The sequence below is a fragment of the Sphaerodactylus townsendi genome, linkage group LG04, assembly GCF_021028975.2.
Source record: "Sphaerodactylus townsendi isolate TG3544 linkage group LG04, MPM_Stown_v2.3, whole genome shotgun sequence".
Lineage (NCBI taxonomy): Eukaryota > Metazoa > Chordata > Lepidosauria > Squamata > Sphaerodactylidae > Sphaerodactylus > Sphaerodactylus townsendi.
In genome coordinates this window covers 70,989,433-71,006,333 of record NC_059428.1, presented here as the reverse complement: position 1 = coordinate 71,006,333, position 16,901 = coordinate 70,989,433, and the positions used below count along the sequence as shown (strand labels likewise).

The 16,901-nt window shown below is 38.0% G+C and overlaps 1 protein-coding gene across 3 annotated transcripts; it reads left to right on the top strand.

Annotated features, from left to right (window-relative positions):
- Positions 1-525: 525 nt before the first annotated feature.
- On the top strand, positions 526-16,718 carry U2AF1 (U2 small nuclear RNA auxiliary factor 1). 3 transcript variants are annotated; one of them, XM_048493751.1, is made up of 8 exons: positions 526-672; positions 5,604-5,691; positions 8,538-8,604; positions 11,218-11,267; positions 12,173-12,271; positions 13,328-13,461; positions 13,593-13,685; positions 16,026-16,718. In XM_048493751.1, exons 1-8 carry the CDS (start codon positions 629-631, stop codon positions 16,195-16,197), a joined length of 747 nt encoding a protein of 248 aa, XP_048349708.1. In that variant the 5' UTR covers positions 526-628; the 3' UTR covers positions 16,198-16,718. The 3 variants fall into 3 exon arrangements, with proteins under 3 accessions (XP_048349708.1, XP_048349709.1, XP_048349710.1); XM_048493752.1 differs by lacking the exon at positions 8,538-8,604 and adding an exon at positions 7,729-7,795; XM_048493753.1 differs by lacking the exons at positions 526-672; positions 5,604-5,691 and adding an exon at positions 7,760-7,795.
- The last annotated feature ends 183 nt before the right edge of the window (positions 16,719-16,901 follow it).

The following is a 16,901-nucleotide window of genomic DNA, read 5'->3' as shown; positions in this document are numbered from 1 at the left end:
GCTAACTTTATGACCCTATAAACAGCATAAAACCTAGAAGCCCATCTTATTCTGGGCTTTTGCCTTAATTGCAAATTGGTGCTGCAGCAACCATAAACCATTCTTTTATTTCACCCTACCTGTCGCCTACCTAATTGGGCCAGGGCTCAGGAGAACATAATTGATGTAAAAGTTCCCTAAACACATCAACACTTCTCAGACATATGGTATGTCTTTAAGAACTCTGGTCCAATACTTCAAATTCTCAACTTTAAAAACGATATACATTATTTGACATACGAATGTAAACTGCCGTTGCAATACTTGGAAGTATTTTTCTTTTTAATATATCAAATTCAGCAGAAGGGTGACCACGCGAGGATGGAAGAGGAATAAGCGCTATACTGTAAATGTCGCGCAGGCACCTCCGGAATGGCGGACAACAGAAAACCACAAAAGGGAATCGAGGAGGTCTTGAGCGCATGCGCATAATATCTTGCCGTAGCCCAATCTTTCGACTGTGATTGGTCGCTGGAATTCGATCGTTCTAGCGAGCATGGCGTGGCGGGCATTTCCGGCGCGGTGCTGTGACGTATGCTCTGGGTGCCGAGTAGTCCGGTGGTCGGCCGGGTGAGGCGGAGTGTGGGAGATGGCGGAGTATCTGGCCTCCATTTTCGGTACCGAGAAAGACAAGTGAGTCGCGGTTCCCCCGCCTTCCGGGGACTCGTCTTGTTCCATATGAGGGTCGGCGTGAGAGAGGGGGGCAGAAGAAGAGCATGGCGGGGCCTCTGACGACGGCGCGGTGGGGCTGGGTATAACAATAGTTTCCCACGAGGAGCCTTTTTCTCCTTGCAGAAATACACGCGCGATCACTCGCCCGCAGAAAATCGGGCGGGGAGGGGCGAGTGGGCTTCCGTCCTGCCCGTAAAATCCTCAACCGCGAACCTTCAGTCCCTTGTTTGCATTGCAAGTGCTGGGGGTTCCCTTGTGCCAACTTCAGTGGCGCTCCTGGTTAGGACTTGCTAGCGCACGCGCGCGAAACGCCCCCCCCCCCCTTCCCAAATAGCGCGGCGGGCAGCGGTCACAGCGAGCACGCGCCTTTCCTTCCCTTCCGGGGGAGAAAAAGGCGCTAATGGCGGGCTGGCGGCAGCAGCAGCAGCGAGTTCCGCTTCCCCCCGCCCCCCATCTGTTCCTCTGCGGTGGGAAAGGCTGTCTGCGTTGCACGCTATTCCTTGTCTCTCCTTGCCCCTTATCTAGTCTTTGCAATAAAATGTTTGTGTGTGCGTGGGAATTCTCTTCCATTCTCTGCAGTCTATTAGGCTAAGACGAAGTAGAGAGGACTGTGCTCCACATATGGCAGTTCTATATCTCCTTGGGGCGACCTGAATATATGAGTATGATTCTACTTAGCCTTGGTAGAAGGCAGCACCTGCAGCAAACGAGGAAAAACGCCCCCCATTACCGCGGTATATTGTTTAATATCCTAAAAAAATAATGGGACAGTTTATGTTTTTCTTTAATCTTCTAGTTTAGCCTACCTTATAAGGGAGTGTTAGGTGGGACAGTGGTTTGCAGAAGATCACCCACTGAGGTACAGGATTGATTAAAGATTTCAATCCCAGTCTTTTACACTTCATTTCTAAACAGGTCTACTTAAATTATTGCTCCAGTATATGCCATGGAATTTTGTTTGGGGTGTCGAGTCACAGCTGGCTCATGGTAAGGGTTTTCAAGGCAAGACATATTCAGAGGTGGTTTGCCATTGCCTGCATCAGTATAGCAACCCTAGATTTTAGGTACTAACTAGGGCTGACCCTCATTACCTTCCAAAATCTACTGCAATTGGGGTAGCCTGGGCTCAGTGGGGATTACTCTCAGGAAAATGTCCTTAGGATTTCACTGCCAGTCTTGGTATGATTGAGACTTGCTGACCACACTAGGAGCTCATGATGATGTTGTGCCAAGCAAGTCTAAATGTTTGTATTGGCATATAAAAATGCACATGGCAGTGTATACAAGCTGCCATGAGTATGATTGTGAAAAAGTAGCATAGAAATCTATAAAATTAAAATTCTGTCCATGTCTGGCAACATGTGGATGTCCATATGTGCCCAGGCCCACAGTTGAGGAAGGTAGAACTCCTTCATAGTGACCATTGCTGATTCAGGCCAAGTGAGAATCTGTGTCCAGTGCACAAAACAATTCTAACTTGTCCCTTCTATTTCTTTCTCAAAATATGAAAGTGGTAAAATATAGTCATTAGGCAGAGTTTTTTGGTGTAATAGATTTCGGTAGATTAATTGCTGTTAGGGGAGGGAATTGGGAGAATAAACAATGTACAGACTGCAAGTAATGTTAAATGGTATTTATGGATTTAAATTCTTCCCAGAAAGTAAGCAAGCTATTGAGAAAAGGGGGTCTTTCTGATATAACAGTATAAATTTTGAACTGCCTTATGTATAATGTGAGCTGCAGGATTTACCAAATACTGGCTTTCCCGTGTTTAAAACAAGGTGGCATTTTGAGGCTTATGAGTAGGATAGAAGTATGATTAATGCCCCTTTTGCAATTGCAATTTACTATCTAAAAACTCTGTTGAATTGTATGATTCCTTTCAATTAAGTTACTTGTTCACATACCGGAGGAAGGTTTCCTTAATCAGAAAATTTTACTCTTCATTAGAAGATGTCTTTCTCCCTTGAAGGAATGGTTAGCAGAAAGGAGTCATAGGATCTAACCGCAAATCTTCTTGACTATGAGATATTCAAGGGGCATATTCTCTTGTTATATTTAACTGTGTTTTAAATTGAAAGAATTTAAATGGTTTTGGTTTGGGAGAAGAAAATTCATTCAGATATTTATGAGGGCTTTCATTTCCTATGGTTTGTAGTCTACACCATTCCTGATTCTGAGATGATAATATGATAAGGCAACTGATTCATTACAGTGGTTGTTCCTGAAATAAGTAATATCATTTTGAACTATAAGCTGGTTTAGTAAACCACAAGTTCTAACAGGAACATCTTGGGGACTGCTAGAATGGTCACATTTTGACAAGTCTCTGATGAACAGGCTATATTATAACAGTATTAGTCTGTAAAGGGCAGAGTATGAGCTTTGAATACAGAAGGTGCCCAGTTCAATCCCTTGCAGCTCCAGTTGAAAGACCACAGGTAGCAGATGTTGGTGAAGTTTTTTTTCTGTACTAGAGACCTTAAAGACCAGTTTCTAGTTATCTCAGACACTGTTGGGCTAGATAATTAGCTATAAGGCAGAGGTTTTTTAAATTCCTATTCCTCAGTGGAACATAAGAACAAGCCAGCTGGATCAGACCAGAGTCCATCTAGTCCAGCTCTCTGCTACTCGCACCAGGTGCCTTTGGGAGCTCACATGCAGGATGTGAAAGCAATGGCCTTCTGCGGCTGTTGCTCCCGAGCAACTGGACTGTTAAGGCATTTGCAATCTTAGATCAAAGAGGTTCAAGATTGGTAGCCATAAATCGACTTCTCCTCCATAAATCTGTCCAAGCCCCTTTTAAAGCTATCCAGGTTAGTGGCCATCACCACCTCCTGTGGCAGAATATTCCAAACACCAATCACACGTTGCGTGAAGAAGTGTTTCCTTTTATTAGTCCTAATTCTTCCCCCCAGCATTTTCAATGTATCCCCCCTGGTTCTAGTATTGTGAGAAAGAGAGAAAAATTTCTCTCTGTCAACATTTTCTACCCCATGCATAATTTTATAGACTTCAATCATATCCCCCCTCAGACGTCTCCTCTCCAAACTAAAGAGTCCCAAACGCTGCAGCCTCTCCTCATAAGGAAGGTGCTCCCGTCCCTCAATCATCCTCATTGCTCTTCTCTGCACTTTTTCTATCTCTTCAATATCCTTTTTGATATTTTTGAGATGTGGCGACCGGAACTGAACACAGTACTCCAAGTGCGGTTGCACCACTGCTTTTTATAAGGGCATGACAATCTTTGCAGTTTTATTATCAATTCCTTTCCTAATTATCCCCAGCATAGAGTTTGCCTTTTTCACAGCTGCCATGCATTGAGTTGACATTCCCATGGAACTATCAACTAAGTCACCCAAATCCCTTTCCTGGTCTGTGACTGATAGCACTAACCCCTGTAGCGTGTATGTGAAGTTTGGATTTTTTGCCCCTATGTGCATCACTTTACATTTTGCTACAATGAACTGCATTTGCCATTTCTTAGCCCACTCACAGGGTTTGCAGTTTGTTCAAATACAGCAACAAGTTAGTTTGGTTAAAATTAGTTCATGTCTTTACTACTGTGTTTCTCCAAAAATAAGATAGTGTCTTATATTAATTTTTGCTTCCAAAGATGTGCTATGTCTTATTTTCAGGGGATGTCTTATTTTTCCGCTCCACAGCTGCATGCTCTGGTGTTCTGGTCGATGGGCATGCTTCCAAACAAAAACTTTGCTATGTCTTACTTTCGGGGGATGTTTTATATTTAGCACTTCAGCAAAACCTCTAATATGTCTTATTCTCGGGGGATGTCTTATTTTTGGAGAAACAGCGTACTATGCAGTGTTGGGATCCAAACATTTTAGTAACAGGTTCCCATTGAGGTGGGATTCAAACTGGCGTAGCGCCAATGGGGCTGGGCGGGGCACAACGGGGGCATGGCTGGGCATTCCGGGGGCGGGGCATTCCTGGGCGGGGCTGTGGCAAGGACGCAGCCCGCTGCGCCATTCCTTGGGCGGGAAATGAATGCACGCAGGCGCAGGCTGCCACGCACGCCGGTGCACCTCCTGCTAGACTGCTTCAAGTTCTGTGCGCTACTGCTGAGAGGAGGGGCGTAACTAAGGCAAAAATCACGTGGCAAAATCACCAATTAGTAACCACCTCTCGGCACACACAAATAATTAGTAACCTACTCTCGGGAACCTGTGAGAACCTGCTGGATCCCACCTATGCATTCAGAAACAAGGATGACATTTCAAGAGCAGAACTTTTTCACTGCTTTGAACACCACATTCAGAAACATATCTCTAATCACCATTTTGGGGTTGGGTCACAGGGCTGGTTTAATTGCAGCATTTGTTTGCTATGCAGGCGAAATCAGATTTAAATGCAATATGTTTTAGAATGTAGACATGTAAATTTGTACTTTAAACCTTACTGAAGCATTGCCCCCTCCCCCCCAAAAAAGGAGAGTGAGGAAACAGAAGTGGTACATGCCCCTTACAGACAGAGGCCTGTTACATTGTTTGAATTCAATCTTCATGATATCTTCTAAAATTCAAATACATTTTAATTTTGAAGGTATCCTTTTTCCTTAATTAAACTGGTCTGATTTCCATTGCTGGAAGCTAACGTTATTAACCACTGTTGCCTTATTTTTGCAGTTAGCAGAAGGGAAATTTCTGAACTGGAAGGAGAAAAGCCACATATCTAATGAATAGTTGATGCAACATAAAGCACACAATGTGCTCATATTTAAATATGCATGTCCCTCACTTACCAAAGTAGTCATATTTCTGGATAGCTTGCAGAGCAGCAGCCTCATCGCTCAGTGAGCTGCCTAGAAAACTCATTTAATTTTATTGTGTCAGTTTGCATACATACAATGGATTTGTGGTTTTTGCTTTCAGAGTCAACTGTTCTTTTTATTTCAAAATTGGAGCATGTCGTCATGGAGACCGGTGTTCTCGACTTCACAATAAACCAACATTTAGCCAGGTTTGTGTTATTTTTCTATCTGTAAAACTGCCACACACAACTTCAACTTCCATATGTCTAAAGGTTTTGTTTATAGATTTATTCTGAGGTTCTCATTTATTTATCTCACCTGCCTTTTAAAATTCTTTTCACCTTTAATGGTTACAGGAAATGTTCCCCTTCATTCACCAGGATTAGAGGTCAGATAGTGATCTTTGGTTTGATATGGTGCTTTAGTGATATTTGATGTGGCAAATAGTTAATACTGTGCGCTGCATGTGACTCTTGTGATACAGGTGTATAGGGTTTTTTTTAAGTGTGATCAAAATCTTCAGTTTTTGTCTAATAAAAAAATTCTGTAAAAAGACAAAAAAGGAAAAATTGTACCCATTTTCCTGCAACAATAAAGTTTACACAGAAAACTTAGATGCTGTGTTTCACAAAGTTAAAAGTAAAACAGTAATAATGAAACAACGTTATAACAATGAAAACAATATTCAGTAGACTAAAATGATATTTATAATGAATTCCACAAGCTATAAAAAGGCTACAAAAACAGCTTTAAAAGATTAAAAGCTCAAGTTTTTTAAAAAAACTTGTTTGGCACCTAAAGAACAGTAAAATAGGTACTAGCTGAGCCTGAAGAGGGAGGGCATTCCAAAGGCCAGGTTCCACCACTGGAAAATACTGTTTCTAGAATTCTAAAATACCACTTCTCAAGAGATACAGGGCAGTTATTATAGTGGCATTTGTCTGAAGTTCCTAGCAGACCATTTTCTAATGAGTGAAGGTTTGTAAATAAATGTTTGGTGAATTTTGCTTCATTTTGTTTAAAATGAATAAATGATCATATAGCCAAGCACATGTACATTCAAGCTGGTTGTGATGGAAGTTAATTTTTTAATGTTGCTTCTGGCTCTCTGTAAGGCTCTAACAGTGACTAGAGGATTTTATTCCCTCTGGCATTTTTACTATTATTCTGATCCTCAAACCTGTCTCTTAATACTCATATCTCATTTATGTATGCAGAAGGCTGTGCTAGCCTTAAGTCCAGATAACATGAAGTAATTGAATTTGAGATTACAGTGACCCTTTTTCTTAAAATCAAGTAGTTTGGCTTTTTGGGATGCTAAGACGTTGAACAAATTATGGCTATAATTTGTGATTATATCGCAGTATTAGGAGATTACTGTAGAACATAGAATGCTATGAACATAGAATTTTGAAAGTAACATTCAGTGGAAACATTGAAAATCTGAAGTAGCTTGGATTGTCCAGATGTTGGCTAGGTGTTAAAACTGGCTGGTTTTATAAAAAGAAATAAAGTCTGAAAGTAGTATGTTCAGTTTGAATTAAAGCTCATGCAAACTAACAGTATTTGAATAACTTTGAGCAGCTTACACTAATATGGACTTAACTCCGAGATGTTAGATTACTAACTTAAACATGGTTTGTTTTTTCAGACAACTTGATATTAAGAAGAACGATACAAATGTAAGGTTTCAAGTCTGCCTGGGCAAATTCTTCAAGTAGAAAGCACAAAAACTGAAAGGATATTCTTTCCTTAAAGATCTACAAAAAGTGGACACTTAGAAACTCATTATTTAAACAGAAATTCCACCAAGAAAATGCTTCATAAGAGAAAGTGGAAACATATTGCTTGTGGCTATGACCTTTTGATACGATGGTGCTGTATGCCATGGGCTTTGTGCAGCACTTTTTTAATAAGCCTCTGTACTGAATTGGGTTAAAATTAGAAAGCTGTATTTTAAAGTGTATAGGGACTAGATGACAAATTCATCTTTGTGGAGCCGAACTAAAAATATTTACTTAGAAAAGCCAAAATAGAGCAGTTTCTTGGTGAAATCAAGCACTGTTTTCATAATTGTTTGATTGGTATTTCAAGACACTGAGCAAATTCTGAAGAGAAGAAAATAGCATACCACTTGAATAAAATGGAATATTAAGCTGTTCAGAAAAAAAGTTGTCTCTTTGCAATTGTCTTATTATATGCACAGCAGCCAGTAGAATTCCCCTTTTTATTTTTTTTCCCCGCAGACCATCTTGATTCAAAACATCTATCGTAATCCCCAAAACAGTGCACAGACGGCTGACGGCTCACACTGTAAGTCCCACAGTTGGAGAAATTTTTTTAAAGAATGGTGTTAAAGAGCCCATTCCTAAATACAAGAAAATCATGTTGGCTTCTGAGCTGCTGACATAAAGCTGTTGCAAACAGGACAAGTGACGGAACTCTTACATACTGATCAAGAATTTGTTAAATGCCTTTGGCTGTGCAAAAAGAGTGGTGGTCAGTAAGGATGAACTGGCTGTATTTCTTGGTTCAAAACCTTTTCTGTGAGACACAAACACGTGTTCCCTTGTTACCCTCTACAAAGTAAGCACTGGGCATTTATCAAATGTCTTGATTTTTTTTTAATCCAAAGGTACACACATTTTTGCCATCTACGGTAAGTTAAAGTTGGGTTTGTTCCACCTTAACATTCTTAGGGAATGGAGATTTCATGACAACATTATCATTGTGTGTCATAGCAGAGACTGGTTCCTTACAATACCATGTTACAGGAATATTTGTGACTTAAGGTTCTAATAAAAATTGCACTTGAGTACAAAAGGAGTACCTAAGTGCTGTTTGCAGTTTAAATAAACACAATAATAAGTGTTGTGAAATCTCTTTTTTTTAATTTAGAAGACTCACAAGTTGAGTGGCACATATTTCCCTTTTGGGAGAAATAACATTCTCTCTTTCAGCGCTGAGACTCAGCTAAAAGTCATCACCACAAGGAAACCAGTTTCTTGTTAAACTTATTTTCCATAATATAAAGTTGTTGCGTTTTGTATTTCAGACCATTGCCCTCTTGAACATTTACCGTAACCCTCAAAACTCTTCCCAGTCTGCTGACGGTTTGCGCTGTAAGTTTATACAAGTTCCTTCACTGGTTCCCTGGGCTTGATTGTCAGAGCTCAGTGTCATCTGAAGCTGGTCTACCATTTTTAGTTTAATGGAGCAAACTGACCACATTTAATTTAAATGCCTCAAGAATTTTTGGCCTAATTCCCCTTACTACACCAAATTTTATTGCTTCTGAAGCTTTGGCTACCTCCCTTATATGTTTATAAGTATATATATATATATATATGTATATTTATATATATATATATATATATATATATATATATATATATATATATATATATATATATATATATATATATATATATATATATATATAGTATATATATAGCATATATATATATATATATATATATATATATATATATATATATATATATATATATATATATATATATATATGTGTATATTTTTAAAGGACACTTTTAAAAAGTATCCTCAAGCCATTGCTGTCAATCCCATACCTGCCACTGGTCCCCATCATTTCAGTGCTTTTGATATATATTTAATACCATACTTTAATATTATCTAAAACTAGGTCATCAGCATATTTAATTCAAGTACTTTTCCAACTGTGTAGATGTTGAAATCATTTGAAATCTCTGCATAAGGATACTTAAAATTACTTCCTTTCTTTTAAAATTGGTAATTGGTGATGTTTTATCTAGTGTGGGGTGGGAAAGTGTGATGATTGTCTGGAACTAATTATTAAATGCTTGTACAGTTCTGAATTCCAAAAGCTCACTTGTCTACTGTACACCAGTAGAAGTGAGTAAAAGGTAAAGAACTGAGCTAGTCTGTGATTTACTCTTAAGCAGTTAAACAATGCTATTTTAGGGAATTTACAGTTCTCCAGAATCTATTTACAGTGCTGTTCCTCCTTGCACTGCAAAATAATATGCATTTTTATGTTCTGATCTGTCCACGGACTAAGGTTTCCACCAGTCTGGTGACTAATGCATATTTGAGCTGCATGGTCTGCTGTGGAGCTGTTTGATATTAATTTGCCAAGAGAATCAGTGGCTTAAACAAATGTAATTATAGCAGCGAATCTTTTTTTAAAGTCATTTTACCCCTTCAAACATAAGAGTTTAAAATTTGTTGTCAAATGGTAATTGCAGTTAACAAACCAACAGCTTTTTGGCTGTTGAAACATTGCATGTTATGTCACAGATAATTTGGCAAGCAAATATTTACATTGTTTAACTATTCTGTTTCTCAAGGATGTTTATCTGGTAGCATCAATTGTGTCTAGTAATAGTTCTCTGGTGGTGTATTCAGCCTAATACTGCACCATCACTTAATTTGGTTTGTTTAGGGGGTTGTTTTTTTCGGGAGAATGTTTGTATTAACGTTCTTATATGGCAACAATTGATTTTCACCTTGCAGAAACAAGCAAATAAATAATATTTTCAAATACTGCCAGCACAGTTTTGCTGTTGGCACATGTATTAGAATAAAGGACAACTATTTAATTCTCTGTAGCAGAGAATTGGGATAATACAGTTTTGAAAGATTATAATGCAGTTTAGAAGTTTTTAAGTATACATTTTGTTAATGGAGAACACATCTGTCAATATTTTGAATGTAATTTGACATGTATTCCCATATTAATTATAATGTAAACACCAGTGTAGCCATAGTTCAGTGTAGCTATAGTTTCACAGGTATAGATCCAACTGGCTGTTTGTTTTCATTGAATGAGTAGAAATAGGTGTATAAAAAAATCCATTGAGTTCTTCCATCATAGAATATTGAAGATTCCTGTTCGTAAAAAATATTTATATGAAATGCTTTTCTAAAGGATATTCTTCACAATTGTTCCATTTGATCAAGCCTTTTATCAGATGGCCCAAATGGAACTTGTTTCAAAATTGCATTAATGTGTTTTGAACTGCTGTAGAACCATCAGTTTTTGCCATACATATTATTTGAAATATATAAAGCCTTCACCTTCTTTCATATGAAAAGGGTTGGCAGATGCCAGCTAAGGGCAAGAAATAATATAGAAATAGTTACTTTAACTGTTCCAGGAAACTGGAAAAACGAAATTGATCAATGAGGGAACTAGGGGAAAAATTAACCATCTAGTTTTAATATTTTGAAAAAATAAAAATATATTCGCTTAATAAAGGTGTTCAGTAAATTATATGGATTGTGAGCAATTTCAATTACGCCAGCAAGTAAATTTTAGTATATGTGCTTTTAAACTTAATAATCTTTTACTTGAAATTCCCTTATAGAATGTCTTGCTGGCTCCTTATTTGATTCCTGATAATTCAAAGGTGGTTATGAAAACCTACTGTGTTAAAACTAAGACAGCTGGAGCTACTCATCATGCAATCAATTACTATTGATTAAGCCAGTTTCTCCTAAATTTGTTCCTCCACTGAGATGTTATAAAAACTTTTAAACATTGCTGTGATTTTTTTTCTTTAGGGACTTGCAGAATTGCTCATGATTTACTTATAACGGTTAGCTGTGTATTACATATGTTTTACTCCAGTAGATGGCTTCTTCTGACATTTTTCTTAGGATTATTTTGTGTTGTGCTCAGAGTCCTTTGCAAAGTTACAAGATAGACTTTAATTAATATGACTTGGTATTTGCAGGTGCTGTGAGTGATGTTGAAATGCAGGAGCATTATGATGAATTCTTTGAGGTATGTTAAACCAAATAATACTTTGGAAAGCATTGTGTAAATGTGAACATGAGGCAACATTCATTGTAATTGAAATTATACATTCTAAAGCTTCTCTTGAAGACAAAGGAAAACCAGGAGTAATTTCAGTCATACCTGTCAATTTAAAGAACTGTTTTTAACACTTTGATATTGCCAATGTATGGTACATGGAAGTACCATAGTATTAGATCAAACCCCCCCCCCCCCCCCCCCAAAAAAAAAAAACAGCTAAAGAGCTCAGTCACTGAACATATCTGCCTCTACCCACACAACCCAAAAGCTACTTCTGGGGGCCAAGTGACTCTTAAATAGCATGAAATACTGTGTGGGGCGATGCTGTTCAAGGAAAAGGAGCAAGTGTAGGAACAGCCCCTCTCCACCCTGCAAAAGTGCTTTCCACCTGTCCAAGGGCTATCTTGGACCCATCTCAGTTCCAGGAATACTTATAATTAGATAAGATAAGTAGAAGCAGGAGGTTGGATGGATAAATTATGATGTGCAGGTGACTTGAAGCTGTGGGAATTCATATGAAAGCTTGCTGAAGAATTTGGGCTCTTCACTTGGTGTGACTTTGAGGAATGGCTTTGATCAATCACAAGAATTTTGCGCTGTTAGCATCATCTAAAAATAGCTACTTACAGATTACAATGAAGTTTTATTTTTCATATGTGAGATAACAAATCACCTCAATTCTTTAATTAAAAAACCAGAAATGTAGTCACTTAGAATGTGACTTAAAAATTCCTTGTAGCTAAGAAAGAACCAGAAAAATGAGATTCAGTGTTAAATTTGCAGTGAATAGTATCAGTTGACATGCTTGCTAATGCTTATAAACTCCCAAAAGATCAAATTAATATTGTATTTTGTGTTTGTTCTAAATTCAGGAGGTTTTTACAGAAATGGAAGAAAAATACGGTGAAGTTGAGGAGATGAATGTCTGTGATAATCTTGGTGATCATCTGGTTGGAAACGTATATGTTAAGGTAGGATATGAAGACAAATCTGAATGTATTGATCAGAGTGAAGATTGCACTACATTGTGTATTTGAAAAAATATGTGGAACTTTTGCTTATTAAACTGTTTTATTTCATTAAGTAAATATTTTTGCATAGTAATCAGTCTGCCCAATATAAAAAATAGAGAAAGCAAAGTTCCTTTTTATTACTTTAAACTTTTACTGTGTTGAAAATAATTTGTTCTTACAGCATGTTAACCATGGTTTTGGATATTTAATCCTGAACTATTGCCCTGGTCCAGCTAGGGAGTTCGGTGTGGAAGTACTTCAATATTAGGATGTGTTTGGATCCTAGATTTTACAGTTGTATTTCCAAGCTTTAGACTGGGAAACTGTAGGAATGTGCAATCCCATCCTGTATCTCATTCTGTTGAGTAGTGGCCATGCATTATACCTTAGCTCTACAGATTAGAAGTACTATGAATATAAGTTTTTAATTTATGTGTACAACTCAATGTGGTTCATAATTGGAGCTGCTTAGTAAATTCTATGAAATATGTCCTAGTTTTTCCTTGCAAATAGTTTTGCAGAGTGGATGTGGTTTGTTAAAATTCTTTACATAATAAAAAGAAAACTCTAAAAGAATTATATTTTAATGAAATAAAAATAAATAAAGAGAATTACAAAAGAAATTATGACTAGTTCTGTATTCACATATCAACAGTATTAAATATGACTGTCTATGGATTGTTGCTGTTAAAACATACTATTCCTGTATGGACTGTTTTATGCCAGCCATAGCTGTAGGTGAAATGTTAGGAGCAAAAACTACCAGACAACTGCCATATAGCCTAGAAAACCCACAATAGACCATTGATTCCTGTCATGAAAGCCTTCAATAATATTCTCTAAGAAACATTAAATGGCTGCTTGTATATTCAGTGCCCTGGAAATCATTTTGTGTAAATCAACCCAACTAGGCCAATTTCCTAGATTTACCGTTAGCCCTGAAACTAGGAGGCTGGTTCAAGAATTTACACTGAACATCAAAGAGATTTCATTTTTGTAAACATACCTTTTCAGTTTCGACGTGAAGAAGATGCCGAAAAGGCTGTTATTGACCTGAACAACCGCTGGTTTAATGGACAGCCAATTCATGCTGAGCTCTCCCCTGTGACAGACTTCAGAGAAGCTTGCTGCCGCCAATATGAAATGGGGTAAGTAAAAGTCTTTTTGGATGCTTTTTCCCCCAGCTTGTTTACTATGGTAACATTTACAAAGTTGTTTCAGAGTAGAAATGCTATAACTTTTTTCTTTTTGAAAACTTACCAAATTCCTTTTTTTTTAGGGAATGTACACGAGGAGGTTTCTGTAATTTTATGCATTTGAAACCCATTTCTCGAGAGTTGCGACGTGAGCTGTATGGCCGTCGCCGCAAAAAGTAAGTACCTATGTTTTGAAAACTGCCAAGAATGTTTTTAAAAACACATTCATTTTCTCTTAGTTTTGGTTCAAGCAGCAATATTGAAGTGATACTGAATATTACCACCTTGGCTTTGTCTCTTGTTTTACTATTAAGTGCGTTGTGAACAAATCACATATCTGTGCCTGATTCTGCTCCCTGCCATTTTTGATCTGCATACCCAACTGCTACAAGAAAACTGATATAGAACCATAAGTTAATGTTAATGACTTCTTGTTTGGTTCATCTCACAACGTTAATATTAACGATGAATACAAATAATGTCTGCCTAAAGGTTGGTTGTTCAGCATTTGAAAAGTTGCTGCTGTTGCATTTCTGATGGGAGTTGCAACCTAATTTTTTTCAGCACAGGTGATAGTGCCATAACTTTATGGTTGAAGAACATAAGGGTTACCAAAGAGTTAAGTAAAACTGACCTGTTGGTCACTTAAGCGATTCAGCTGTAGGACAGCAAGTTTGATATTTACTAAAAAACGCTGCTTATTTTGCCTTTTAAGATCTCACTTAGAGTTCAGTACTGATAGTCCCTGTAAACACAATATCAGCATATCACAATAAACACAATATCAGCATATCACAATAATCAGGCTGCATTCGTGAAAATAATTTCGATATTGCTATTGGACAGAAATCACTAAATTATCAGCAGGCATTTAGAGATTGTAAGAAACTAAGGGTGTTTTCTTGTAGCAGTTGGGTATGCAGATCAAAAATGGCAGGGAGCAGAATCAGGCACATATATGTGATTTGTTCACAACACACTTAATAGTAAAACAGGATTTCAAAGAACCATCTCAATGTAAAGTCAAGATTGCTTGATAAAGTATTCTAGATGATGTAATCTTGGTAAGAATGTTGACTTCTCAAGGCATGGAGAAAGGTCTTAATGGCTTGGATCTTGCCTAGAATGCTATTCCAGAGGAATAATGAAACCTCCAGGAACAGATTTGGGAGAAATTATCACACAGGAAAGGGAGATTGATGAAAATTTCTATCCTCCTTAAACCTGTGGAAATTTCTAGGAGGGGGCTAAGCCTATACAATATCAGCTGCTGTTGATTTCTTTACAATTGTTACCATACTAAAATCATGTTTCTCGGGTGCTTGAAAACATTGTACGGGAAGAAATTGCCTCTCAAAATGTACAGCAGGTGCTTCTTTAGCCATCTATCTTCAGGAATGGGATTATCCTGTCATTTCAGCAGACACACAACAATAATACACAAAAAGAAAATGTACCATATGAGCATGGTCCCAGTGTGTGAAGCTACAGATATGTAAAATTGTTGTGGAGGGGGGTCCCTGCATACCCTGGGAAAATCTCAAGTTTGCAAAAAAAATCCAAAAAATGAGAAAAAGCTTTAAACAAAAACAAAATGCCAACCAGAATCTCAAGGCCAGTGTTATGGGTTTGCCTAGCAACCCCATGCAACGTTTTACTCTAAAAGGGGGACTGCTGAGAAGAGGGGGAGACAGCAGCAAGAGAACTGAGGAGGGAGTGAGGAAGAGTGGAGAAGGAGGGACAACATTCTTTTAACACAATTCTAGCCTGTAAACTTATTTTAAGCTGTCAGTGGTGTATTTTAATGGTCTGTATTTTTGTGTTGGGGTTTTAATAGTGGCTTTTAATGTTTTATTTCGATGGCTCCTGGAAGTGAAGTGTCAATTTTTTCTAAAATAAAGAGCAAGAGAAAGAAGAGGTTGGGGAAGTGGCAGAGAGAGGGGACAGAGGAGAGAGAGGCCGCAGTAAGAAGTGAGGAGGTGGCAGTGATATCCGGGAGCAGCACTGTGTGTTGGCAGGGGTGTGGCGGCATGGGGGCCAGTAGGCAGATGGTATTTCATTCCCTATCTTATGTTCTAAGATGATTTTAAGAACCAGCTCATATTCTAATAGCGAAGTCAGCCAAATCTGAGGGTACTTGAAGCTGGAGATTGGAGTTTTGAACTGGGCAGACATATCTTTTTAAAAAACTGGGGAATACCCTAGGTTTGCAGGAAAAAATAGACAATCACAGCATTCCAGGCTGGGTTCCAGTGAATAAAAGTTGGTGAGGGGCAGGGTCCTTTCCAGGGGTTTGGGGGGGGGGGGCCTTTGGAGGAGGACTTACTGAGACCAAGACTACTCTAAAAGTGTTCCAAATGCTTCAAAGTCAGGAATGTCCTTATGTTAAATCCTATAGGATGTCCTTAATGGTTTTTAAATTTCACTGTTTGTGAAATTTGTGAAATCTGTTGAAAACACCATGCTACATGCACAGTCTGAAATAATTTCCCACTGCATTCATCTTTTTCTGCCAGGCATAGATCCAGGTCAAGGTCCCGTGAGCGTCGCTCTAGATCCAGAGATCGCGGTCGTGGTGGTGGAGGAGGAGGAGGAGGTGGTGGTGGTGGAGGAGGAGGAGGAGGAGGTGGAGGCCGAGAACGTGATAGAAGGCGGTCAAGAGATCGTGAAAGATCGGGACGATTCTGAGCCATGCCATTTCTACCTTGTCTGTTAGAAAGTGTTGTAGTTACTTGACCAAACAAGTTCACGATGAATTTTTTAAAAAAGATGGGCTTCTGAATAAAAATTTGTAGTGATACAATTCTTTTTTTTTTTACATAACTGGTTTCCTATGGAATAATCTTATCATTTCTCTTACAAATGACTGGGGTAATAATTGCAGTGTACTGAGGATCACTCAGTTTCTGCATCTGTATAAGAATGAAGTTGTTTGTGTATAAAGTATAGAATATTGTATACACTGACAATTTCATCCATATTTGACAATACAATATTATATACATGAAAAATATACTTAAGTCATCATTTTAAGTTTCCTTCTGTTGTTGTCCTGTCTGCTTATTTAGGTTAGTTTAGGCTCATCTAAGGGAAAGAACATTTCTTTAATCAGAATGCTTAGTTGCATAAAAATGTATGTTTCTTTCATTAATGAGAAATTTGTGCTCTGTGAATGTGTCATTTACAATAAAACCAATTTTTGACTTAAAGCCTATTCTCTAGGCTGCCCTGATTAGTTTAGTTGCTACCATACCAAATTTTAGTTTTTCTTTACGTGCAAAAGTATTTTAGATTTTTTTTCAAACGAGAAACATTAAATCGAACTATGAAGGTTCTGCTTCATAACAAACTAATGGAGGAGGTGTCAGCACCTTACTACAGCATGATTGTAA